We start from the raw sequence: 27,427 nt of genomic DNA, 5'->3' as shown, positions 1-27,427 counted from the left end.
GCTAAATTGTCAGGGGTGAATATAGGGTAGGGGAATGGGTCTGGGTGGGCTGCTCTTCAGAGGTTGGTGTGGACTTGTTGGGCCAAAGGGCCTGTTTCCACACTGTAGGGATTCTATTCTATTCAGTCATTGACTGTAACTATATTGACATGGGGAAGACAAACAGCCACAGTTTATTCCCAAATGTAGACTTTTGTTCTTTCTTCACTTTTCCTGTTTTGCCTTAGAAGAACAATGGCTAGGTCATAAGGGGCGACGCTCTCTGTCACTCCTTTATATGAACCCCTGACTAAGGATGAGCATAAATACAATGAAACACACTCTTATGCATGGGCTAACATGAGGCAGATGATAGCATCAATGTTAACAACACCTGACGCTCCCGTATTCAAGACATGACAAGATGCTATGAAAACCATTAGGGTAAGTGTATCTCATCTTCAGACACAGGGCTCTTACATTGCATGATGCTAAGGAAAGGGAGTCTGTCTAGCTTCAATCTTGTAGCTGCAAATAAAATGACAATTTATGAGAGAAGCAATGATGTAAAGTGAAAATATATTTTAAAAGGTGGTATTTCTTTACATTGAAGTATCACCTGTTGTCCTCTTTCCCTCCTACTACACCAATGTACAGTCCCAGGGTCTGTATCTCAGTTGGAGGGAGCCTTCCCCAAGGAGAAGCTTATTGGCCTTGGAATTTTCGATGGACGATGCTGAGGGCGTTTACGGCTAAAGGATTCAGACATTCTGAAAGTGTCCTGCCTGGCATGACCTTCCATAGGTTTGAGGTTCACAGGCAGTGTACAGTTGGAGGGTCAGGCATCTCCGGACTATTCTGAGATGAGACTTCTGGGGGTTCTGTATGGGATCACTCCTGTGGCTGGTGCTTACTGCTACTACCCTACCTCTTTATGAGCAAGGGGCTGCTGGATTGAGTTCAAGGTTCCTCACCCTGTCACCATGCTATTGGTGCTGACAACCAATGGCTAGTGATGGAATGCATGTCGGGCAGACAATGAGCATTCTATTGGAGCTATGACAGACACAAAGCTGCCCACAGAGACAGCCAGACACACACACATGCTGGAGTCTGCACAATACAGATGGCATTAGTGGGTTCCTCCAGCCTTCAATCTGGTTTCCCATTGCCTCTGACAAACTTGCCCACGAATCCTATATCTGTTAGTGCATTTTCAGAAAGTCATTAATAGCCGATACCATTGGGTCCTCTCCTGCCTGAGGCTGAGTAGTTGCCTGGCCTCCAGATATCCAACGATTTGGGATGTTTCTTCACTGGCTATCTGCAAAGATACGCAGGAGGCTGGAAGAATACAGCAAGCCAGGCAGCAGCAGGCGGTAGAGAATTCGACGTTTCGGTTTTAACTCTTCTTCAGGACCAGGAGTTGGTGTAGGGGGAGCTGCAGGTAAAGGGAGTGGCAGGTGCAGGGTGGTGACGTGAGGAGAGGTGAAGACAGGTAGAGGGTATGACCTGGTTACACCTGAAATGTCAACTTCTCCACCTCCCGATGCTGCTGGGGGATTGAAAGGCTAGTCTCTTCAGAGCACGTGCTACTGGTACCTGCAGAAGACAAGAGATGGTTTGAGGTTTAGCTTGAGCATGTTAACAAAACGTTCACAATGATGGTCATGGGAGAGCAATTAAAGAGCGAAAGAGACAGTGAGATAGCTGGAAGGAGAGTGTGGCACCAACCCATATGCTGTGCAGGAAGTCATTAACCTCCTCCTTCTAGACCATGGAAATGACAATGTCACAGATCCCAACTTCTGGCAGTCCTGAGGAAAGAGGACAGCCGTCTTCTCTACTATCCGAACTGCCAGGATATCATGAACCAGATTGTCAATTTGCTCCAATGACCGTATTCCAAGGAGATCCTTAGACACTGGAATTGTGAAGAGCAATTCCTGGATTGTAGCATTCAAACAGGTGGACAGATGGCCTTTAAATATGGCACCTGCAACATGATCATTGGAAGGTTCAGCAGCAACTAGCATGTCCATCCACTGCTGGGTGCAAGATAGTGTAAGAGAGGGCGCCATAGAGGCATGTTGCATCCTTAATGAGGTCACATGAGCAAAGCCAGTAGAGCTCACAGAGAGAAACCTTCATGAAACTCTCCAAAATTGACACAGCCAAATTGTAGGAAAATTGAGCTCACTAACCTCTCGCAAAAAAAAACAGTTTGGTGATTGACATTAACACATCAACCCTGTCCATGATAGCATGTCAATTTCAAAAATTGCAACTAATTCTTTTTGTGGATATTTTCATCTATTAGTGTAGAAATTCCAGCCTTAGGAAGATGAGACCGGGGAATAAAACAGGTAACAAACTAGAATTTGAGGTGTAGTCAGTTGTGCTAATTTCTGCTCTTCTTTTCAAATTCTGATGGGAGGATCAGGCACTTCTCATTCTCATGTCGCCTCCTCTGCCTCATGCTCCTTCTGGGTTGTCAAAAATTATCAAAACGTGATTGACTGGATGGCACATACCCCGACAGATAACCAGTCAGTTCAACCTGTCCAATGGCATTAAGGAAAAGTGTTTTACACAAAATGTTATCGATATCCATTTGCAAAAAAAAATTGATAACATTTGAAAGTCAGGCCTGAGATTTTCAGCCCCACTGCCCTGTCCATCCTGAAGAAGCAATGTGGTGCCACTCACACTCCTAGAATAATGTGAGTGGAATTTTGTGGAAGCAATGAGAATCTTGTGTACATGATTCTCCCAAACCCCTACATTGGCTCTTTCTGAGGCTAGTGCCAAACAGGATCTAAAAATCTGCCCACTAGGAGCTGTCAATCAGTCAGTCACAGGCTGGCTTCTCTTCTACACTCAGCTGTGCCACTGTCTGCTGCTGGCACAAGATCTCCGATCGAGGACAGACCTGGGCATGGGTTTGTGCTGGAGAGGTAAAGTGTCACAGGTTAGGAGTCATGGTGGGGTGGGGTGTTGGATCACAGCAGGTGCTAACACTTCCTGATGCTCGGTCCATCCATTAGGCACCCCGAGAGCTGGCAAGCTACCCCACGTTGGTGATCTTGTCATGGTTGTGCTAATACCAGCATAAAGCTTTCAAGTGGACATTACTTACCATCTTAGGATCTCAATTTGTAACGTGGTGAGACAGACTGGCCTTCTCACCGTGGATTCAGTTGGGGTGGAATTGGGAAGGAAAAGGGTTCTAGATGCATTCCCCATCCATTGGAGGAAGTGCCTCCCACCACCAAACTCACCACAGGAGGGGGCACAAGGATGCTCTCGGTCTGTCATAAAGGAAGCAATTATCTTTCTCCTTCATGTAATCATAGTACCCTGGGAATTTGAAATCTATCCATGATTAGAACAGACTGGCAACCAGACAATCCCCCATCCAACTTCCCCGTCAGACTTCTGGAAAAGAATGAATAGAACACACAACATAGAACATTACAGCGCAGTGCAGGCCCTTCAGCCCTCAATATTGCGCCAACCTGCGCCAACCAATCTAAAGCCCATCTAACGAACACAATTCCATTATCATCCATATGTTTATCCAATGACCATTTAAATGCCCATAAAGTTGGTGAGTCCACTATTGTTGCAGGCAAGGCATTCCACACCACTTTTATTCTCTGAGTAAAGAAACTACATCTGACATCTGTCCTATATCTATCACCCCTCAATTTAAAGCTATGTCCCCTCATGCTAGCCATCACTATCCGAGGAAAAAGGCTGTCACTGTCCACCCTATCTAATCCTCTGCTTGTCTTATATGTCTCCAATAAGTCACCTCTCAACCTTCTCCCTAATGAAAACAGCTTCAAGTCCCTCAGCCTTTCCTCATAAGACCTTCCCTCCATACCAGGCAACATCCTGGTAAATCTCCTCTGAACCGTTTCCAAAGCTTCCACATCCTTCTTATAATGCTGTGACCAGAACTGTTCGCAATACTCCAAGTGCAGCGGCACCAGAGTTTTGTACAGCTGCAACACGATCTCATGGCTCCGAAACTCAATCCCTCCACCAATAAAAGCTAACACACTGTATGCCTTCTTAACAATCCTATCAACCTTGGTGGCAACTTTCAGGGATCTATGTGCGTGGACACTGATATCTCTCTGCTCATCCACACTTCCAAGAATCTTACCATTAGCCCTCTTTATTCCTGTTCTTCCTTCCAAAGTGAATCATCACACACTTTTCACATTAACCTCTATTTGCCACCTCTCAGCCCAGCTCTACAGCTTATCCATGTCCATCTGATAGTGGCAACATCCTTCAGCACTATCCACAACCTCACTGACCTTCGTGTCATCTGCAAATTTACTAATCCATCCTTCTACGCTCGCATCCAGGTCATTTTTAAAATGACAAACTGCGGTGGCCCCAAAACAGATTTTTGCGGTACACCACAAGAAATAATATACAAGAAATTCCCAGAACTCCAGCTCTTAGGTATGGTACATGTACAACATCACAGCCAAAAAATGCCATAAAGCAAGATGATCAGAAAATGCCTCCATGTCTTATTTTAAATCCTTACTTAGGAAAGGCAATTTTCCCCAGTTTCTCTGCACTATCTGATGATGGTATAGCAGGAATACTTTTAAGGGTGGCATGGATGGTTAACCATGATAATACAAACTAGTCCTTATTTAATATTATGGTTTATGAGTTTACTACTTGAAGCAAAACAACGTTAAATGAATCATGAATTCCATTGGAATAAATATTAAATCTGGAGTTAAGCTCCTTTGGCCATTTCTTGCATTAAAAAAAATAAAAGTTGAATAAAAATTTGAGAGGGAGAGGGTACAGTCAGAAGTGACAGTACTTCTGTTGAATAAAGGGAACTATGGAGCTATGAGGGAGGAGCTGGCCAAAGTTCAATGGTGCAATACCTTAGCAGGGATGACAGTGGACGAACAATGGCGGATATTTCTGTATATAATGCAGAAGTTGCAGGATCAGTTCATTCCTAAAAGGAAGAAAGATCCTCGGAGGAGGCATGGGCAGCCGTGGTTGACGAGGGAAGATAAGAAACATATAAAGTTAAAAGAGAAAAAGTATAACATAGCAAAGATAAGTGGGAAAACTGAGGACTGAGAAGCTTTTAAAGAGCAACAGAGGATTACTAAGAAGGAAATACGCAGAGAAAAAATGAGGTACGAAGGTAAACTGGCCAATAATATAAAGGAGGATAGTAAAAGCTTTTTTAAGTATGTGAAAGGCAAAAAAATGGTTAGGACTAAAATTGGATCCTTGAAGACAGAAACAAGGGAATATATTACGGGAAACAAAGAAATGGCAGAAGAATTAAATGGGTACTTCAGATCTGTGTTCACTGGGGAAGACACAAGCAATCTCCCTGAGGTAACAGTGGCTGAAGGACCTGAACTTAAGGGAATTTATATTTGCCAGGATTTGGTGTTGGAGAGACTGTTAGGTCTGAAGGTTGATAAGTCTCCAGGGCCTGATGGTCTACATCCCAGGGTACTGAAGGAGGTGGCTCGGGAAATCGTAGATGCGTTGGTGATTATTTTCCAGAGTTCAATAGATTCGGGGTCGGTTCCTGAGGATTGGAGGGTGGTTAATGTTATACCACTTTTTAAGAAAGGTGGGAGAGAGAAAGCAGGAAATTATAGACCAGTTAGTCTGACCTCAGTGGTGGGAAAGATGCTGGAGTCTATTATAAAGGATGAAATTACGGCACATCTGGATAGTAGTAACAGGATAGGACAGAGTCAGCATGGATTTATGAAGGGGAAATCATGCTTGACTAATCTTCTGGAATTTTTTGAGGATGTAACTCTGAAGATGGACGAGGAAGATCCAGTAGATGTAGTGTTCCTGGACTTTCAGAAAGCTTTTGATAAAGTCCCACACAGGAGGTTAGTGAGTAAAATTAGGGCACATGGTATTGGGGGCAAAGTACTAGATTGGATTGAAAATTGGTTGGCTGATAGGAAACAAAGGGTCGTGATGAACGGCTCCATTTCGGAATGGCAGGCAGTGACCAGTGGGGTACCGCAGGGATCCGTGCTGGGACTGCAGCATTTTACAATATATGTTAATAATATAGAAGATGGTATCAACAATAACATTAGCAAATTTGCTGATGATACAAAGCTGGGTGGCAGGGTGAAATGTGATGAGGATGTTAGGAGATTACAGGGTGACGTGGACAGGTTAGGTGAGTGGGCAGATGCATGGCAGATGCAGTTTAATGTGGATAAATGTATGGTTATCCACTTTGGTGGCAAGAACAGGAAGGCAGATTACTACCTCAATGGAATCAATTTAGGTAAAGGCGCAGTACAGAGAGATCTGGGTGTTCTTGTACACCAGTCAATGAAGGTAAGCATGCAGGTAGTGAAGAAGGCTAATAGCATGCTGGCCTTCATAACAAGAGGGATTGAGTATAGAAGCAAAGAGGTGCTTCTGCAGCTGTACAGGGCCCTGGTGAGACCACACCTGGAGTACTGTGTGCAGTTCTGGTCTCCAAATTTCAGGAAAGACATTCTGGCTATTGAGGGAGTGCAGAGTAGGTTCACGAGGTCAATTCCTGGAATGGTGGGATTACCTTACACTGAAAGACCGAAGCGACTGGGCTTGTATACCCTTGAGTTTAGAAGACTGAGAGGGAATCTGATTGAGACATATAAGATTATGAAAGGATTGGACACTCTGGCAGCAGGAAACATGTTTCCGCTGATGAGTGAGTGCCGAACCAGAGGACACTGCTTAAAAATACGGGGTAGACCATTTAGGACAGAGATGAGGAGAAACTTCTCCTCATGAGAGTGGTGGCTGTGTGGAATGCTCTGCCCCAGAGGCCAGTGGAGGCCCACTCTCTGGATTCATTTAAGAAGGAGTTGGATAGAGCTCTCAAAGATAGTGGAATCAAGGGTTATGGAGATAAGGCAGGAACAGGATACTGATTAGGAATGATCAGCCATGATTATATTGAATGGCGGTGCAGGCTCGAAGGGCTGAGTGGCCTACTCCTGCACCTATTGTCTATTGTCTATTGTCTACTATGCATGTGCAGCATAATTCATTCCAAGCTTATGTAAGTTGCAACATAAAATTACAATTGTATAATTAATGTATAATGTTAGTATATATTTTGACAGAAGATACTAAAACATTGCATCAAACATACAGATTATTTCTGTTTGGAATTTTTAAAATCACATACTTTGTTTAAGTTTATTTATTTTCTTAGGGTAATTTTCCCTAAGTTTAGATAACTATGTTAAAAGACCATTGTGCTCTAATTGCCAAAGGATTTTGGGTTTAAATATTCTCAACCTTTCAGCCATTTCGAAGAAAATCCCAAATATAAAGGTAAACACAACTGCCTCTTTGCAAGTAATACTGAGTAAATTCAGAAAAGGATAAACTTCTGTCTCATGCAACAAATCCTTTTTACTTTAATTTCTGACCTGGCAGCTCTGATATCTTTGCATGTTTGTATCTCTCTCTGTTTCTTTTACTGCAGGTTCTCAGGGCACTTATCGAATGACCCTGGCTCAGAATGATGTGGAGTAACATGATGGCACGCAATGTATGGCATAAACCCAGAAATACTGATGTAAATCAAAGAAACAGGCCCATAAAAAGGGTTCATACAAAATTAAGCTGATGGAGCAATATTACATTAGGACTACTGACTTCTTGCACCACACTAATGTTATAATCCCAGCCGATGGTAATGCTGGACAAGTCAAGCCTCAGAATGAACCTGGCCTGATAGATCATGTATTTAATTTTTACAGTTGGTTTTCCAGGTGATTAATCACTGAAACCTATTCACATGAGGCAGCAGGTATTCCTTTCTAACAGAACATATTTATTATACAAAAGTAAGCAATATGATGGTTAGAAAGACATTAACACAATTAGCAAATCAAAGTTTAGCACTATTCCCCAAACTATCCTTTTACATCTACACAATTCCAAAGGAATAGTACTCCTATCTCATTTTTGTAACTTTTACTTCACTGACTCTTCCCAGTTTCTTTTTTCTTGGACTGCTGAAATAGTTTCAAAGTTCCTTTCTGATTCTATCACCATGAACCTTTCTTAATTCCAACAACTTGATGACTTCTGTCAAAGCTCTCCCACCTTGAAAGTTGCATGAAGGGACAATACTTCAGCTAGGGTGACTGATTTCCCTGAACAAAAACAAAACTTGATTCTGCAGCTAAGAAAACTATTCTCTCTTCTGAATTGAAGGCCTGATTCTTTTGAATTGACCTCAAGTCAAATCTAAACTAATGACCTCTGGTCTGCTTGTAAATTCGGCATTACAAACATTCCTTCCATTAACATCTTAGGTGTCCTATTAGGCACATTACTGATGTTACATGCCTTTATGGAAATGGCGTACTCAGGTCACTGTTTCAAATTGCTTACTTGCCCTTTTCATTAAAAAGAATCCTTCACAGAGCTGTGCAAATCAATCTGACTCTATTTTAAACTCTAAATCCCAAATGATAATTGCACATATATTCTTCGTCACACAACAGAAGAAATGCAATATATATACAAGCTCAAATATGTGGAGTGTTCCTTAATGTTGGTTAAAGGAGTTACTAAGTGATAGGCAAATGAGAAACAGGACATATCATCACAATATGTGATCCAGTACAACATGAAATGGTCATGATTTTGCCACCTTATAACCTCATGGCAAGATGAAGTCCCTATCAATTGTTACTGTTAGTTACATCTCTAAACAAAAGTGAATGCTTTTTGTTCTACCTCAGCGGACACTGTAACTAGTCTTTGGCAAAACATCGAGACTGAGAACAGTCTAGGCCAACCAATAATCTTCTACTTAGCATCCAACTGCGAAAGATCTTAGCAAAGTTAGATAAATGAAAGATGTAGCTTAACTTTATAAAATACCTAGGACATCACAGATCATTTCACAACTAATTAAATACAGTTGTAATGTCGATAAACACAACAATCAAATTGCATTTAGCAATCTCACATAAAAAGCAGAGAGATATATAGCCATATGATGTGTTTCTTTCTGATATTGGTTGAGGGATAAAAGTTGGTCATAACGTTTGGAAGAACTCTACTTTTTGAATAGAGCCATTAAATCTGAGAAGGTAGATGAGTCTTGGTCTTACTGAAGAGGAGAAGCGTCTACAAAAGCAATACTCTCTCAATGACTGGGGAACCAACCTAGAATATTTGCTGAACAAAATGTCAACAGCTTGCATTTAGAGATATTTCAGAACAGGGTGAGCAACAGCACAGCCAACAGCCCAGAAAAAGCTTTTACTTTATCATGTGAAAGTATATCACCAAGTACTGGCACCCTAAGACCTTCATGTTACATTTTCCATAGTCACATTGTGTTCTCTCTCTCTCAAAATACCCTTTGAGCCAGTAAAGTTTATTCTTCAATCCCAGGATTAAAGGACAGAAATGTTAATTATTAATTAGTATGATAACCAACAAATGCAAGTTTCTCTAAGTAAGCTTCAATATATTGCTGTGAAATTGTAGTCTTTACTTCCTGCAGATAATACATTTAAATAAATGAAATATAGTTCAATAGTTTCACATTGATGTTGGAAATAAGTAACCATTCAGTTGAAATTACTCTGTTACAACAGAGTTCCTGTTTTAACTAGTAATCCTTCATCATTTATTGTGCTAGTTTTTTTGTCAGCTTTGCTGTCCACCTTTGGAAAATAGTTTTTAGTGATAACGTGCTGCTTGGTGGTATCCTTCTACATTGAAGCAATTTACCTAAAAAAAACTAACTCAAAATGGAATTAAAACTGACCATTAATTGGTGATGGCATTTTAAAAATAGATTGGCCCCTTCCAACTCCATTTTGATTTACCCCCCTCCCCCTCTCCCTACCTCTCCCTCAGCTTTGATGGCTTGTATTGCCCTTAACACGGTTTGCGCATAAATTAATCAATTGGAAACAAAGGTGATTTACTGGTGGTAGTTAATGGATGAAAATAATACCTCTGGTGATAGGAAAATAAAAAGTTTGGTCGTATGTAAGACCACATCTGGATATGAAAAAGAAAGATAAAAATGATTGGGATTAGAAATAGTCAGAGAAAGGGATTTGAGGAGAGGAGGCAAAACAGAATCTGCAAAACTGCCAGAAATGAAAAATTCTGGAGGAAGAGATGTTGAGTTATTAACAGCATTAGGATACTAAGACTTCACTGCAGACAATGCTGGTACATATAATAGAATCATTCAGTAACGTCTATCTATCAATCACTATTGGTCAATCCCTATGTTCCCATTCCTTATTTGACAGTACATTTTCTGAAGTAATTGTTATTCCAGTCATTCACAAGGGAAGACATGGCTGTACAGATGAACATATCCCAACTAAAATCAATAATTCTGATGTAAATGAGATGGAAGTAATAGGCTGGCTAAAAACACTCCAAACAGGTTCCCAACCATAAATGGATCCCAGAGTATTTGGATGAACAAAGGAGATTAGTGTGGCACTGGCAATAATTCTGATGGAGTCAATGAGTAAAGTCAATCAGACAGGCTGATGTACTATCCATGTTCAAAAAGGTTACTAAATATGTAACTCCAAAACAGAGCATAAAGAATAACAGGATCAGTTATCTGGAGTAAAAGTGAGGGTGTCTGTACGATAACAATCTAACAAATTGCAGATAAATTGTACTTAGGCAGGAAAAGTGCTGTCCTACTGAACTCTTCAAATTCTTTGAGGAAGTAACAATCCAAACGAGTTGAGAGAATATTTCAAAGGGATGTACCTCAATTTCTAAAACTTCTTTTGATAAAGTCCCACAGGGAAGGCTATTACTGAAGCTCAAAGCTAGACCAAATCATGGGAATTATAAAAAAAAACCAAGCTGAAGGGTGGATGACAATGAGTACTTTTCAGGGATTTTATTTACATAGGTACATTCTCTGCATTCCTCTTTGTGCTTCTGCATCATCTCACCCTTGGTAATGTCAACCTGTATCAGAACTTTCTGAGTTTACTCCCCAGATCTCACCCTCCACATAAGCTGTCTTACATCCAACACTACCCCTTGACATTGTTATCTCACTCAGCCTTTCTGCATCCATCATAACTCATTGACAGTGCAATCTTGTAAACTACTTAGTCCCTCCTCCCATCCCCCCACACTACACACACCGACCCTATTAAAATCTCCAACCTCTTCAAAGCCCTTTAATGTGACATCATCTCCCAAACCTTTCTCAGAATTTCACGCTTGAATCCCTCCAATCAGGCTTTAGCTCCCCACTTTGGTCACCAAGCTCACAAATATATCCTGCATGCCTGGCAAAGCAAATCGTTTACAGCATTTAACACGTTTGACCAACTCCTCTCTACTGTCAGCTAGCTGGGAAGGAATACACTAGACTGGTTACATCATTATTTAGTTAGAGACAAGAAAACTGCAGATGCTGGAATCCAAGGAGGACAGGCAGGAGGCTGGAATAACACAGCAAGCCAAGCACCATCAGGAAGTGCAGAAGTCGACGTTTCGGGTGTAACCTTTCTTCAGGACTGAGGGTGATAGTAGGGGGAGCTGCAGATAAAGGGGGAGGTAGGGGCAGGATGGTGAAGTGGGGATAGGTGAAGACAGGCAGAGGGTACAATTTGATTGGTCAATGGGAGGAAAGAATCCAGTTGGTGACTGGGAGGGGTGGAAGGGAAAGGGAGGGGCTGGAAAGGGAGTTGGGGATGGGGAGGGAGGTTATTTGAATCTGGAGAACTCAATGTTGAGTCCTCTGGGCTATAGGCTGCCCAGGCGGAAGATGAGGTGTTGTTCTTCCAACTTGCAGTTTGGTTTGTTTTGGCAATGGAGGAGGCCAAGGATGGGCATGTCAGAAAGGGAGTGGTTGGGGCAAGTGAAACAGTCAGTTACTGGGAGAACCGGTCGGCCCCTGTGGGCCCGGCTGAGATGCTCGGTGAGCAGTTCCCTCAGTTTACATTTAGTTTCCCTGATGTAGAGAAGACCACATCAGGAGCATCTGATGCAGTAAACTGGATTGGAGGAGAGGCAGGTGCACCTTTGTCTCACCTGGAAGGACTGTTTGGGGCCCTGGATGGAGAGGAGGGGTGGGGGGAATGTACTGGCAGGTTTTGCATCTTTCCTGGTTGCAGGGCTAGGTACAGGGGGTTCGGGAGGATTGGTGGGGAGAGTGGTGCAAACCAAGGGCTGGCAAATGGAACGGTACTTGTTGAATGCAGAGATGGGTGAGGAGAGGAAGATGTTCTTGGTTGTGGGGTCTATTTGGAGTTGGTAGAAGTGTTTGAGGGTAATGTGTTGGATGCAGAAGCTGGTGGGGCGGTAGTAGGTGAGAACAAGGGGGACTCTGTCTTTATTGTGTTGGGAGGGGAGGTTTACAGCAGTGAAACAGGGAATGGAGGCCTGGATGACAGAGGGAGGAAAAGCATGTTGTTCAAAGTAGGTGGACATCTGGGATGCTCGCGAGCGGAATCTCTCCTTCACTGAGCATATGCAGTGGAGGCAAAGGAATTAGGAAAGTGGGATGGAATTCTTGCAGGACACTTGGTGGGAGGAGGTGTACTCCAGGTAGTTATGGGATTGCGGGTTTGTAGTAAAGTCCGCCTGGAGACTGTCTCCGAAAATGGAAATGGAGAGGTCAAGAAAGGGGAGGGAGGTGTCTGAGATGGACCAAAGTGAATTTGAGGGTGGGGTGGAAATTGTGGGTGAAGTCGATGAACTGCTCCAGTGCAGGGTGCGGTGCCGATGCAGTTATCGATGTAACAGTGCAAGAGTTGGGGCACAGTGCCTGCGTAGGTGCTGAAGATATAGCTGACAAAGAGGCAGGTTTAGCTGGGGCCCATCCGGATAACCAGCTCCTATTGGAGGAACAACACCTCATCTTCCACCTGGGAACCCTACAGCCCGGAGGACTCAACACTGAGTTCTCCAATTTCAAATAACCTTCCTCCCCATCCCTCGAATCCCTTCCCAGTCCCTTCCCCTCCTTTCAACCCCACCCAGCCACCAACTGGATTCATTCCTCCCATTGACCAACCAGGTTGTACCCTCTGCCTGTCTTCACCTATCCCACCTCACCACCTTGCCCCCGCCTCCCTCTTTATCTGCAGCTCCCCCTACACCCACCCCTAGTCCTGAGGAAGGGATACACCGAAATGTTGACTTCTGCACCTCCTGATGCTGCTTAGCTTGCTATGTTCTTCCAGCCTCCTGCCTGTCTATATCATCATTATTTATAGCCATAGAATCACCTTCAATGTCTTCTCTTCCCATTCCTGCAATATTACCTGTGGTGTATCTGAAGGCTCTATCTTTGTCCCTTTCCTATTCGTCAACTACCTGCTAGCATTTGGTGATGACATTTGAAAATGCAGGATGTGTTTCCACACATTTGTAGATGATGTACAACTCTAGCTCAACAACTCTAGCTGTTGGCCCTTCCACTAGCTGAAATCTCCTCGGGCCTTCTAGAACAGAGTTGGAGGGTTGGGGGTGGGAGGTGGAGAACTTGGAGGGCAGTTTTTCTCTACAGAGTCCAGTTGAAGCCCTCCCATCCTGTCTACTAGCAACGGAGGGATCCTTGGGTTTCCACATTGGGAGACCTGTAAAACCTGAGGGCCCTTTGGTGGGCGGAGTAAAAGAATGGAGGGGGTTCTCATACCCCATTTTTGTAGAAAGGGCAGCTGTCAAAGAAACATTTCCCTATCCTCACTGCCTATTGCCACATCCCTCACTGGTACCACCCTGGCAGACCCAACTCACCTATTTTGAGTCCGAGGTGGTGTCCATGATGCTTCTCTTTGCTTGAAGCCATCCCAGGTTGGACAGCACTCCCAGCGATACTGAAGAACCGATGGATGTGGATTGTGAGCTCTTCGAGACAGGATCTTATCCCTTTAAAGGAACATAAGAATGTAGGAATTAGGAGTGGGAGTAGGCAATTCAGCCCTTTGAGCATTGTTAGAATGCATGTTGCTGTTACTGTGGTTGAAACATAATAAGATCCTGGAGTTTTATGTTAAACCTACGAATAAATGTAATATGCTTGCCTAGTAATAACCGTTTCACTGACATTCAGTTTGGTTTCTGCCAAGGCTACTCAGCTCCTGACTTCATCACAGCTTTCGTTCAAATTAGGGCAGAAGAGCTGAACTCTAGAGGTGCGGTGGCTCAGTGGTTAGCACTGCTACCTCGCAGCAACAGGGACCTGGGTTCAAGTCCCACCTTGGGTGACTGTCTGTGTGGAGTTTGCACATTCTCCCTGTGTCATGTGGGTTTCCTCCCATAATCCAAAGATGTACAGGTCAGGTGAATTGGCTATGATAAATTGCCCATAGTGTTAGGTGCGTTAGTCAAGGGTAAAATATAGGGTAGGGGAATGAGTCTGGGTGGACGACTCTGAGGGTCTGTGTGGACTTGTTGGGCCAAAGGATCTGTTTCCACACTGTAGGTAATCTAATCTAGGATAAAGTAATAGAAACTGCCTTTGGCAGTTACCTGGAGTTCATCTCCTCCCACCCAGTATCCTACAAGAACTCCATCCCAATCTCCCACTGCATCTGCTCAGTTGAGGAGACATTCCACTCGCAAGCATCCCAGATGTCCACCTATTTTGAACAATGTGCTTTTTCTCCCCCTGTCATCCAGACAGCTGTCCACCATACCCACCTCCATTCCCCGCTCCACTGCAATAAAGACGTTGTCCCCCTTGTCCTCACCTACCTCTCCACCAGTCTCTACATGCAATGCAGCATCCTTAAACACTTCCGCCAACTTTAACTATACCCCACCACCAAGAACATCTTCCCCTCCCCACACCTCTCAACCTTCCACAAGGACCGTTCCCTTCAACAGCCTTTATTTGCGCGACTCTACCCACCAATCCCTCCGAGCCCCCAGGTACCTTCTCCTGCAACAGGAAAGATGCAAAACCTGCCGGCACACTATCCCCCCTCACCTCCATCCAGGGCCCCAAACAGTCCTTCCAGAGACAGAGGTTCACCTGCCTCTCCTCCAACCCAGTTTACTGCATCAGGTGCTCCTGATGTGGTCTTCTCTACATCAGGGAGACCAAACGTAAACCGAGGGAATGGCTCACCAAGCATCTCAGCTGGGTCTGTAAGCGCCGACAGGACCTCCCAGTCACCGCCCATTTTCATTCCCCTTCTCACTCCATTTCCAACATGACTATCCTTGGTGTCCTCCATTGCCACAACAAACCAAAGTGCAAATTGGAAGAACAACACCTCATCAGGCAGCATATAGCCTGAGGAATCAACATTGAGTTCTCCAATTTCAAATAACCTCCCTCTCCATCCCGTGATTCCCTTCCTAGCCCCTCCCCCTTCCTTCCACTCCTCCCAGCCACCAGAGATTCATTCCTCCCATTGACCAACCAGGTCATACCCTCTACCTGTCTTCACCGATCCCCACTTTACACCCTGCCCCCACCACTCCCTTTATCTGCAGCTTCCCCTACACTCCATCTCCAGTCCTGAAGAAGGGTTACATCTGAAATGTTGACCTCTCCACCTCCTGATGGTGTCTGGCTTGTTGTGTTCTTCCAGCCTCCTGCCTGTCTTCTTTGGCATCAAGATGGCATTTACCTGAGTATGGCATCAAGGAGTACCAGCAGAATTAGAGTCACTAGCATTGTGATACTATTATTAATAATACTGGTCAAGTCAAAGCCAAGAGTGAAACCTGGCTTGATAGACCAGAAATTTTATTTTTGTGGTTTCATACTCAGTCACAAGGGGCTGCGAGTCTGCTTGTAACAAAAGAACATCAAGATTTATTAAGCGCAAAAAGTAAAAATAACACAAACTATTTTACACTATATAAGAACCATTTGTAAAAGTCCTATTACAAATACCTGAAATACCAAATCATATCTTACATTCGACACCAACTTTGAGGGTACTCAGAATTTTGTTTCCAATTTAAAGAACCTTGTTCAGTTGGCAAAGTTGTACTTGTTTTTGTTTTATCCCCCAGCAAACTTCTACATTCACTTGACGTTATCTCCCTTAGTCAATTTTGTTTTCCCTGAGACCCTGAAACAAATTGCTAACACAGTTCACTTATTTCTAAAAATGATTTCCTTAAACACCCGGTCCACTGCTTTCTATTTCTGGAGCTTTCCTTTACCGATATTAAACCATTCACAACTTATTTTCTCCTACCCTGACTGTACTGGAAACTGTTAAATTGCACTGTTGCTTCTCTGCTTCTAAGTGAAAGAAATCTGCACACCCTCTGCCCTTCTGGTTGATAATGTCTTTCTAAAGCATTGTAGGACACTTGTGCAAAGTGACAGTCCCATTTGTTTCTCTCTTCTCTCTTTCTAAGGCACTGAAATATTCAACTTGTGTCTTTTTAAAAGCTTCGTTCAAATATATGTGAACAAATTTTAAGACAACCCATACCACTTACAGAACTCAGAAATGACATCAAGGGATGGCATGGGTGGCTCAGTAGAAGCACTGGTGCCTCACAGTGCTCGGGACCTGGGTTCAATTCCAACCTCGGGCGACTGTCTGTGTGGAGTTTACACATTCTCATAGTGTCTGCTGGTGCTCTGGTATCCTCTCACAGTCCAAAGATATGCAGGTTAGAGAGGAATGGCTATGCTAAATTGCCAATAGTGTTCACGGATGTGTAAGTGCATTAGTCAGGGGTAAATTTAGGGTAGGGAAATAGGTCTGGGTTGGTTACTCTTCAGAGGGTCGGTGAGGACTTGTTGGGCTGAAGGGTCTGTTTCCACACTGTTATGATTCTAAGTCCTAACCTTCTTAACCCACAAGGTATATAAAAATACAAATAAAGCTTAAAGGATAGACATGGTTCTGCCATGTTAAAATCCAAATTTTCAAAATATAATATAATGGAACTCCTGAACATTGGGAATCGGAGGGAAAACTCTTCACTGCTTGGAGTCGTACTGAACACAGGATCATTGTGGTTTGTTGTAAGTCAGTAATCTTAACAACAGGACATCACTGCGAGAAATCCTCCAGATCACATTCTGGATCCAACCATCATCGACCACTTTACCAATTACCTTTCCCCCATCAGAAGGCCATCAGTGGATATATTCACTGATGATAAGCACCATTTGCAACTCCACAGGTTCTGAACCATGCCTATGTTTTTTATTCATTTTATTAGTGAATGGGATGTTGCTGTGAGTGTTGCTGGCTGGGCCAGCCTTTATTGCCCATCTCTTATTGTCCTTGAGAAGGTGGTGGGAGCTGACTTCTGAATCGTTGCAGTCCATTTTCTATAGGTAAACCCACAATGCTGTTCAGAAGGGAATTCCAGGATTTTGACTGAGTGACACTATAGGAATGGTGATATATTTTCAAGTCTGGATGGTGAGCGGCTTGGAGGGGGACTTGTGGGGAGGTGTGTTCCGAAGTATCTGATAATCTTATCCTGCTAGACGGTAGTGGTAATGGATTTGGAAGGAGCTGTCTAAGGAGTCTTTGGTGAATTTCAAAAATGCATCTTGTAGGTGGTACACATTGCTCTACTGAGCAATGGTGGTTGAGTATCAATTGCTGAAATCTCCCAATATCAACATCCTGGGATTTCCCATTGACCAGAAACTGAACTGGACCAGTATAAAAACACTGACTAGAGGAACAGGCTGGAGGCTATGAGTTCTGTAGTGAGCAACTCACTGCCAGTCTCTCCAATATTTGCCCACTAACTACAAGTCTCAAGGGACGGTCATGTTGGAGAACCCCTCACTTGTCTGGATGATTGCAATTCCAGTAACACACATGAAGTTTGATACTATCCAGGACAAAGCCACTTGATTGGCAACCGATTCATCATCTTCAACATTCACATCCTTCACCACTGATGAACAGTGGAGCGGTGTGTACCATCCACAAGATACACTACAGTAACTCACCAAAACTCATTCCAAACCCCCAAAGTGTACTATCTAGGGAGAAAACTGTCACAGATGCTTGGGAGCTCTAATACCTGCAAGATTCCCTTCAACTCACACATCATCCTGACTTGGAAATACATCTTTATTCCTTTGCTGTCGCTGAGCCAAAATTCTCGAACTCCCTCCCTAAAAGCAGTATGAGTTTACTTACACCTTATGGACTGCATTGGCTCTAGAAGGCAGCTTATTATCACCTACTCCTTTAGAGGTGAGCAATATATTCTGGCCAATGTTGATAATTTTAAAAACTTAATAAAACCATGTTTTTGGTCAGACCACACCTTTAGTTGCTGTAGGCAATGCAGAAAAATGCCATGGGGATTATCTCAATTTCAGGAACTTGTATAATGAGAAAAGACTGGAAAAATGTGAACTCTCAGAAAGGAAACATCTGAGATGTGGTCCTATCGAGACATGTAAGGCCAAAGGTGAAAAATCTCAGAATAATATTTTAAATTAAACTGTGAGAGTGGAACAAGAGAACATAGGACTAAACAGGTAAAAGATCATTTTAAATGGAAAGATTCTGCAGGTCGTTCAAGATCTGTAGAGGGAGAGGCAAGGTTAACATTTGGGTCAATGGCCTTTCATCAGAAATGAGAGAAAGTGAGGACTGCAGATGCTGGAGATCAGAGTCAAACAATGTGGCACTGGAAAAACACAGCCAGTCAGGCAGCATCCGAGGAGCAGGAGAGTTGACCTGCTGTGCTTTTCCAGCACCACACTTTTCAATTTTCATCAGAAATGCCTTTTCCTTTGAATTGACTTGCAATCTTGATCAACATTTGTTCAAACAAAGTACAAAAAGTATCGAAAACACCTAACAAAATGTTGCTTCAAATATGTTGCCTGTGAAATTTAATTACTGATGAATTTATTAGATTAAAATGAAATTTACAGGAAATCTTATAGAATTATTTTGCTTACTTTATTTCTCGGACTCTGACATTTTCCTTTTTTAATCTAATCTATGTAATGCTTCATCTTGCTCCCATGTGTTTTATTGTATGTCCTAACATTATTTTGAAGGGATCTATGTAGTCCTGATCCCAGAGATAATCTGTCTCATAGTTTAAGATTCACATAATCCTGATCCAACAGGTAATCCATCCCATGTTTTAACTGATTTAATGTAAAGAACGTGTTCTGTGTTTTCGTCCGAGTCCTGAGTTCGTTTATTGCTGAACCCAAGTCCTGACCTTACTAAACCTCTACTTCACATTTTATTAGCGTTCCTGGAAAGTCCACTTAAATCCACCTAGATTACTGATTTATCCACTACAGGTACTAGTTTGATAAAAATCAGAGTTTCCTTTCTTCAGCTCCCTCCCCCCTCCCCACCCCATTTAAACTACAAGCAAAAGCAGTCTGAGTGTTTTAAAAGACTGCATGAGTGTGATTATCAAGAGGGAACAGGATAGAGAAAGAAGCTTTTGTTATGGGGAGCAGCTTCATTATCATGAGAACAACGAGGCTGCTGAGATACCAATACTGGCTTCACACGACCTGAATGTTTACAGTGGCAAAGCACTGGTATGCAAGTGATATGAAAACCAATTGTGAAGAGGTAAGGTTTCCGCTAAGTTCAGTTGGTTTAAACCACCAACTTTACTGATGCTACATAAAAAGGGAAGCTCTCATATTGTATTGTGAACACTACAATAACATCTACACTCTCCCTGGTGTCTTAGTACAAGGCATGCTTGCAGAATACTCCTATGTAATTGACAATGTTTTATATTGTGTGGCTATTGCAAGTGGGGGAGACTGGGCTTTGTAATTAAACTCTTTGATATATGTTACAGTTCAACTTACTGTCATCAGAGCAAATTTGTAACAAATCTTCATATGTAAATTTGTTGATCGCGTTTATTTTTGGAACTCCTTTATTAAAGCTGGAGTGATGCAGAAAAGTGCGTTTGTCAGTTGAGGTTTGATTCTAGAGTAAACCGAGAAATCGGGAGAGAAGGTTCCATAATCTACTGAGGCTAAAGGTGTGATACAGTACTAAACAAGTCTCTAATCCTGATCGTGCAGCTAATCCAGCCCATATTTTTGACTTGTTCTCTTAACTACTTTGGTGTCATGTTTCTCCCAATTTCGAGGATTAATCCATGTGTTGCTTCTAAAGCTGGATTCAATCATGTAGACACTCCTGTGTTTTATTGCTGACACGGATCCAATCTGTGATATTGGTCTCAGTTCAATAGTTGCTTCATCTACACCATGTTTTAGCCATGTCTTGGAGCAGATATCTTCATCATCCCATTGCTCGCTCTCTTCAGTGCGTTTATCCTAATCCAATAAATATTCCATCACATGTTTTAATTGTGATCTAAACCTGCCCAGTGTTTTAGATCTGTCTCTGTACGTGCGGTCTGCAGTATGTTACCTTATGTCTTGTAGTCCACCTAGTCTAAATCCTTTCTCCTATTTTCTGTTTTGGCTTAGTGTCTAGTCTTTTATTGTCAATGCAGCCATGTTTAAGCCTTGGGTCTAGTGTGCAATGGGGAAATCAGAAGACAACTTTCTTTGGTTTTTAAAGTTAGTTGAATTATTTCAGGCCTTGATCACTGTGAATGTAATCAAATATATTAGTTTTTTTATTCAACATGTCCTGTGTGCTTTGCTTTAGTCAGGATAATGTGAATAGCTAGCAACAATAACTTGTATCTATGTGGAAGCATTTACTCAATAAAATATTCCAAGCAGCTTCACAGGAGCACTGTAAAACAAACTATGACACTGAACCACAAGGGATAATACGAGGACAAGAAGCCTCAAAGCCTTATCAAAGAGGTAGTTCCTTAAAGGAGAAAAATGTAAACGGTTTAGAGAGGAAATTCTGTTTTTTGGGTGCTAGGCAGCTGAAGGCATTTAACATTGGAGATGTAAATAAGGCCAGAATTAGGGTGACAAAGATACATCGGAGAGATTTTGGGCTGGAGGAGATTACAGACACAAGAGTTTCAGTGACAGCATCTGACATAGAACAAGCCCATTAAATGATTTCAAAGCAAAGATGAACACTTCTACAATGAGGCATTGCCTAATCAGGAACGTTGGGTGAATGGGATTTAATGTACTTTAAGGATATGGGCAGCTCTGTGTTCGATGGTGTTATGTTACAAAGGATAGAGTGTGGGAGGTGGAATAGAGTGATATTGCATTGGTTGAAGCAGGTGAGCCTAGTGATGTAAATGCTAGCTTACTTTGGGGTCAAGCTTACTTTGGAGTCACAGGCAGTTGACATGGAGAGGGAATGGATTTGATAGCCAGGGAATGTAGTTAGTACTGAGGGTCAAAGGCCATAGCTTTGTTCTTTCCAATTTTTTACTAGAGGATATTTCTGCTCATTTCAATGCAGAATGTCTAATGAACAATCTAGTCATTTAGTAATAGTGATGTCATGTGCATACATGTCAAAACTAACATTGCACCCTTAGTGTTGTTGCTGAGGGCCAACATTTAAATAAGAACTAAGACAAGGATAGATTCTCAAGGAATACTTGAGGTGACTGAGTGTGAAGCATGAAGAGACACCCTTATAACTAATTCTATGATTAGAGAACTAAGACTGAGACTAAGGAATGGAGCACCAAATTGCACAACAGTAGAGAAACGTTGGAGGAGGATGGTGTGGTCGATTGTTAAAGGCTGCTGTCAAATTGGCACATAGGATTAAGGAGCATCCAAAGGAATTCTACAAATATATTAAGGACAAAATGGTATCCAGGGAGAGAATAGAACCAATTGAAGATCAGTAAGGCCACCTACATGTGGAACTGCAGGAGATGGGGAGATACAAAATGAGTATTTTGCATCAGTGTTTGCTATGGAGAAGGATATTGAAGATAGAGAACGTGGTGGGGAAATAAATAGCAACATTTTGAAAATTGGCTGTATGACAGAAGAGGAGATGCTGGATGGTTTAAAATGCATGAAGATGGAAAAATCCCTGGCACCTGGTCAGGTGTACCCTAGAACTCTGACAGAAGCTAAGGAAGTGATTGCTGGACCCCTTGCTGAGATATTTGTATCATCGATAGTCACAGGTGAGGTGTGAGAAGACCTGAAGTTGGCTAATGTGGTGTCACTAAGGAAAAGTGAGAAGAAAAGATCAGGGAACTATAGACCGGTGAGCCTGATCAGTAGTGGGCAAGTTGTTGGAGGGAATCCTGAGGGGCAGGATTTACATATGTTTGGAAAGGCAAGGACTGATTCAGGATAGGTTTTGTATGTGGGAAATCGTGACTGACGAACTTGATTGAGTTTTTTGAAGAAGTGATGAAGTGGATTGATGTGGGCAGAGGAGTGGATATGACCTGTATGGGCTTCAGTAAGGCATTCAACAAGGTTCCCCATGGGAGACTGGTCAGCAATACAGGGAGAACTAGCCATTTAGTTATAGAACTGGCTCAAAGGTAGAAGACGGAAGGTAGTGGTGGAGGGCTGCTTTTCAGGCTGGAGGCCTGTGACCAGCAGAGTGCCACAAGGATCAGGACTGGGTCAACGGTTTTTCATCATTTTTACAAATGATTTGCATGTGAATGTAGGAGATATGGTTAATAAATTTGCAGATGACACCAAACTTGGACAGCGAAGAAGTTTATCTGAGAGTACAATGGGTTCTTGATCAGATGGTCCAGTGGACTGAGGAGTGGCAGATGGACTTTAATTTAGATAAATGTGAGGTGCTGCATTTTGGAAAATCAAATCAGAGCAGGACTTACACACTTAATGGTAAGGTCTTGGGGAATGTTGCTGAATAAAGAGACCTTGAAGTGTAGGTTCTTAGTTCCTTGAAAGTGGATTAGGTTAGTGAAGAAGGTGTTTGGTTTGCTTATCTTTACTGTGCATTGAGTAAAGGAGTTGGGAGGTCATGGTTGCATTCTTATGCAACCCTGTGTTATAGAAAAATTGCACTTTAGAAACCATGCTTAAAGTGTTGGTGCTATAACCATGTTTCAGACAACACGTGTTTTAAAAGTTCACATTTTAGAAACAGCGTCCCCAATTTAGCAATTGCGCTACAGCGAACTCATGTTGACAAAATGCGCATTTTAACAGAACAACCTGCACTGCTTGCAATTCTAGTCTCCCTGCTATAACAAGGATGTTGTGAAACTTGAAAGCATTCAGAAAAGATTTACAAGGGATATTGCCAGCTTTGGAGGGATTGAGCTGTAGGGAGATGATGAATAGACTGGGGCTATTTTCCCTGGAGTATCAGAGGTTGAGGGGTGACCTTAGAAAGGTTTATAAAATCATGAGGGGCATGAATAGGGTAAATAACCAAGGTCTTTTCCCAAGTATGGTGGAGTCCATATTAGAGGGCATAAGTTTAAGGCGACAGTGGTAAGATTTAAAAAGGACCTAAGGGATAACTTTTTCATGCAGAGGGTGGTACATGTATGGAATGAGCTGCCAGAGGAAGTGGTGGAGGCTGGTACAATTACAACATTTAAAAGGTGTCTGGATTATTGCATGAATAGGAAGGGTTTGGAGGATTATGGGCCAAATGCTGGCAAATGGGACTAGATTAGGTAAGGATATCTGGTTGGCGTGGACGAGTTGGACCGAATAGACTGTTTCTGTGCTGTACAACTTCATGAAGCTCTAAGTTGAGGAGGGAGAGTTTACTATTGCCACATTCACATGTTTGTGACTTTGGTTAAAAGCATTTTGATACTGTGGCAGGCATGAACATCTATTTGAAGGGATTTAAACGTGTACAAACACTTGGGAGGAACAGCACATGTAAAGAGCTTGGAGATGGGGCAGTAGTTCGCAATGACAGTGGGATCCAGGGTAGTTACCATTTTAAAGTTTTCCCTTCTGCTTTTGTTCTGAAATTCGGTTTGCACGTTTAAATCTCACATTTGCAATGCTTTTTTTCTCGATCCTTTACATGATTTGCCCTATGCTTTTGCCTCAATCTATGTTTTCTGAGTATTTTTTATTCTGGTTCTGTATGTGCGTATTTATATATTTTGCTTTTGGAGTTTTTTATGCTGCTCCATTCCACGCTTGATCTCAATCCCATGTTAGAAAATATAACTGTATATTTTTTGATATTATTTGCACGTGCTGTGCTCTGATTTTATTCTTTGATCTCATTTCAGTATTTCCTCTCCTTGTAATAAGTTTGATCTGTTCTTATTGTTCCACACACGTTTCTTTGTGTCTACATTATGTGCTCAATTCACAGAGTTAGTTTTGGATCCACAACCTTTTAACTCCAAGGCAAGATTGTTCTCAACTGAGCAAGATATTATACCGTTTGTTTGGCCCTGAAAGACTAACTGTATGTTATTCAATCTTGCCTAGCTTTCACCCTATCACACATTTTGTCTTTTTTGACCTTATCCAACCATCTGTTGCTCAAAGCCTAACTTTTCCCAGCTCTGATGAAAGATTACAGACCTGAAACATTATCTCTGTTTCTTTCCAAGGGTGCTGCCATAATCTGCTTGAGTATTTCCAGCATTTTCTGCTTTTTATTTTAGGCATGTATAAAATAAATAGCTCACAATTGCATTCCTCCTGAAGCAACTCAAGGTGTTTCACGTAGAGTTAATGAATTGGAAACGTAGTGACTATTTGACAATTTTGTAGATATGATCTTATTCCATGTGGTAACCCAATGCATTTAGAATTAATCTATCTAGTGTTCAGGTCCTGTTCTTTTCAAGGTTTTCCCTCAGTTTGGCACCAATTTTGTATTGTTGACTCTGCTCTACATTTTAAAGATAGAATGTCAGAAAAAAGATTTGCATATCTTCTTCCAAACTGCTTTTAATCAGAGGACTTTGCTTCCCACCATACAGTCTTTAGTAATGTACGTTTGGAATAAACAATCTAAGTTGATGCCCAATGTGGGTTTTCAATCTACAGTTTTCTGATTTACACAAAGAACCTTACCAGTTGAGTCAAACTGCCACTCTATCAATCCATTGTACTCTTTACTACCTTCCCCCACCCTCCTCTCTGACCTATCACCTCCATCCTCACCCCCACTCACCTATTGTACTCTATGCTATTTTCTCCCCACCCCCACCCCCCTCTCATTTATCTCCCCACTCTACAGGCACCCTGCCTCTATTCCTGATGAAGGGCTTTTGCGTGAAACATCAATTTTCCTGCTCTTCGGATGCTGCCTGACCTGCTGTGCTTTTCCAGCACCACTCTAATCTAGACTCTGGTTTCCAGCATCTGCAGTCCTTGTTTTTACCTACACTATCAATCCAGTTCAATTAGAGATGTTCTATCCCAGGTTTTAGTCTTACTCAAACAGAGGTAGTCTGCAGAGCTCCCAGGTAAAGCAGAAATTCCTTAGCATGGAAGAATTCATGTAAATTCTGATCTGCGTAGTAACGACTCAATCTTCAAACCTGGGCACAAACACACACACACCAACTTGTGGCAATTTAAAACTGCAAGCAATGCTTTAGGAAAAAGATCAATTAGAATTGAGAGCAGAGGGTTCTATATGGTAATGTTTAAGTAACAGACTTGTAGAGTTCCATGGTCCATATTATGGTTAAGTTTTCAATAGATATTTAAGATGGTTTTCTTAAAACATCTTGTAAAGAAAGTGTACCGAAACTTAACTAAATCATAATTATTAATTATTGGTTTAGACAATGATATCAGACACTGATACTTTTTTGGATATTCCTGTTTTACTTGGCTGTTATTCTCTCCATGTTCCATGCGTTAGCTATTTCATTCCAAGAAATGTTTTCCTTTTGCCTGTGTGTGAGTTGTTGTCATTTAAATCATGAACATGTATATAAAGACAGTGTGGTGCAAATTATGTTGTGTCTCAGGACTAATCTATCTCATCTGTTTGGTTTAGTCTTCAAAGAAACTGCTGGACATCCCAAAGTGAATTTACAGTGAATAAAGAATTTAAAAGGGTTAGTTGTCACTATTATAATGTAGTAAACACTGTAGCCAATTCACACACAGCAAACAGCCACAAACAACTACATGATGATTACCACGACATTTAATGATGATTCAGCGATTAAATATTGATCAGGGCTCCAGGTATAACACCCACTGCTCCTTTTTGCAAAGATGTTTTTCAATGGATGTTTTATCCATCCAGCTAAGAGGGCAGATTGGGCTTCATCTGAAAGAGGTACCACTAATAGTGCAGCACTCACTAAGTACTGTATTGGAGTGGCAGCATCGAATTTTCTGCAGGTGAATCTGTCACATGAGCTGTTGGTCCCATCTCACCTTTCTAGATTTTTAAATATAAGCGAGGGATGTGGGCATTTCACAAAGACCGGGAGTTGATGTCCATTCCTAGTGTCCTTGAGAAGCTGACTTCATGAATCTCTGTAGCCTGTCTGGTTACAGTTTGGCACAATTGAGTAGCTTGCTAGACCATTTCAGAGGGCAGTAATTAGTCAGCCACATTGCTGTGGGTCGTAAGTCATGTGCAGGCCAGACCAGGTCGGGATGGCTGAATTCAGTTGGTGAACCTGTTAGGTTATATGACCAGGCAAAAGTGAGGACTGCAGATGCTGGAGATCAGAATCTAGATTAGAGTGGTGCTGGAAAAGCGCAGCAGGTCAGGCAGCATCTGAGGAGCAGGAAAATCGACATTTCGGGCAAAAGCCCTTCATCAGGAATAGAGGCAGGAAGTCTCCAGTGTGATCAGGTTTTCGGCACCTCACATTTCCTTCCTTTGCAAATCATTTTAATACTCTGCCCTCTAGTTATTGATCCTTTTCACAAGTGGGATCAGTTTCTCCCTATCTAATTTGTCCAGCCCCATCATGAGTTTGAAAACTTCGAGAAGATCTGCTCTTAGTCTCTGGGGAACATAGAGTCGTAGAGGTCTACGGCACATAAAAAGGCAAGTCTGAGCCAGTCAAAAACTATTCGAATCTGTTATTTCCAGCACTTGGCCCATAGCCTTGATGTGGAGACAATGAGGTCTGCAAATGCTGGAGATCAGAGTTGAGTGTGTTGCTGGAAAAGCACAGCAGGTCAGGCAGCATCCGAGGAGCAGGAAAATCAACGTTTCGGGCCGGAGCCCTTCACATTCCTGCTCCTCAGATGCTGCCTGACCTGCTGCGCTTTCCTAACCATAGCCTTAATGTGCCTTGAAATTGTCAGTGTACCACAAAGACACTACTTCAATGTGAGGAAGGTTTCCGTGTCCATCCTTACAGACAGCGTTCCAGATTCCCACCACCATCTGTGTGTAAAGGATTTTCCTCACGTCCCCACCTCCCCCTTACCTTTTTAAATCTATGTCCCGTCGTCATTGATCCCTCCACCAAGGGGAAAAGTTTCTTCCATTCTGCCCTGTCTATGCCCCTCGTGATTTTGTAAATCCGACTAACTCCCCTGCTCCAAGGAAAACCAGCCCAGTCTGTCCAATCTCTCTTCATAACTGAAACTCTCCAG

General features: G+C 42.4%; 1 protein-coding gene and 1 long non-coding RNA gene across 2 annotated transcripts in view; one reads left to right on the top strand and one right to left on the bottom strand.

Annotated features, from left to right (window-relative positions):
- Positions 1-574: 574 nt before the first annotated feature.
- The window catches only part of LOC148139921 (uncharacterized), a 35,450-nt gene continuing 8,597 nt past the window's right edge, over positions 575-27,427 (bottom strand). Inside the window, exons 2-3 of the long non-coding RNA XR_015753327.1 lie at positions 13,795-13,926; positions 575-1,581 (exon numbers count right to left, since the gene is read on the bottom strand). This is a non-coding gene — a long non-coding RNA (uncharacterized LOC148139921). The remainder of the gene's footprint in view (positions 1,582-13,794; positions 13,927-27,427) is intronic.
- maml3 (mastermind-like transcriptional coactivator 3) overlaps positions 19,348-27,427 on the top strand; it is a 532,876-nt gene continuing 524,796 nt past the window's right edge. The window contains exon 1 of the mRNA XM_043674113.2: positions 19,348-19,562. Coding sequence (XP_043530048.2) covers positions 19,506-19,562 — 57 coding nt within the window. The 5' untranslated portion in view covers positions 19,348-19,505. The remainder of the gene's footprint in view (positions 19,563-27,427) is intronic.

The sequence above is a fragment of the Chiloscyllium plagiosum genome, unplaced genomic scaffold (genome assembly GCF_037043375.1).
Source record: "Chiloscyllium plagiosum isolate Xiang-an unplaced genomic scaffold, Cpla_swu_hap1 HiC_scaffold_36, whole genome shotgun sequence".
NCBI lineage: Eukaryota > Metazoa > Chordata > Chondrichthyes > Orectolobiformes > Hemiscylliidae > Chiloscyllium > Chiloscyllium plagiosum.
Note: the sequence above shows the minus strand (reverse complement) of the source record. Positions and strands in the feature narration are given on the sequence as shown.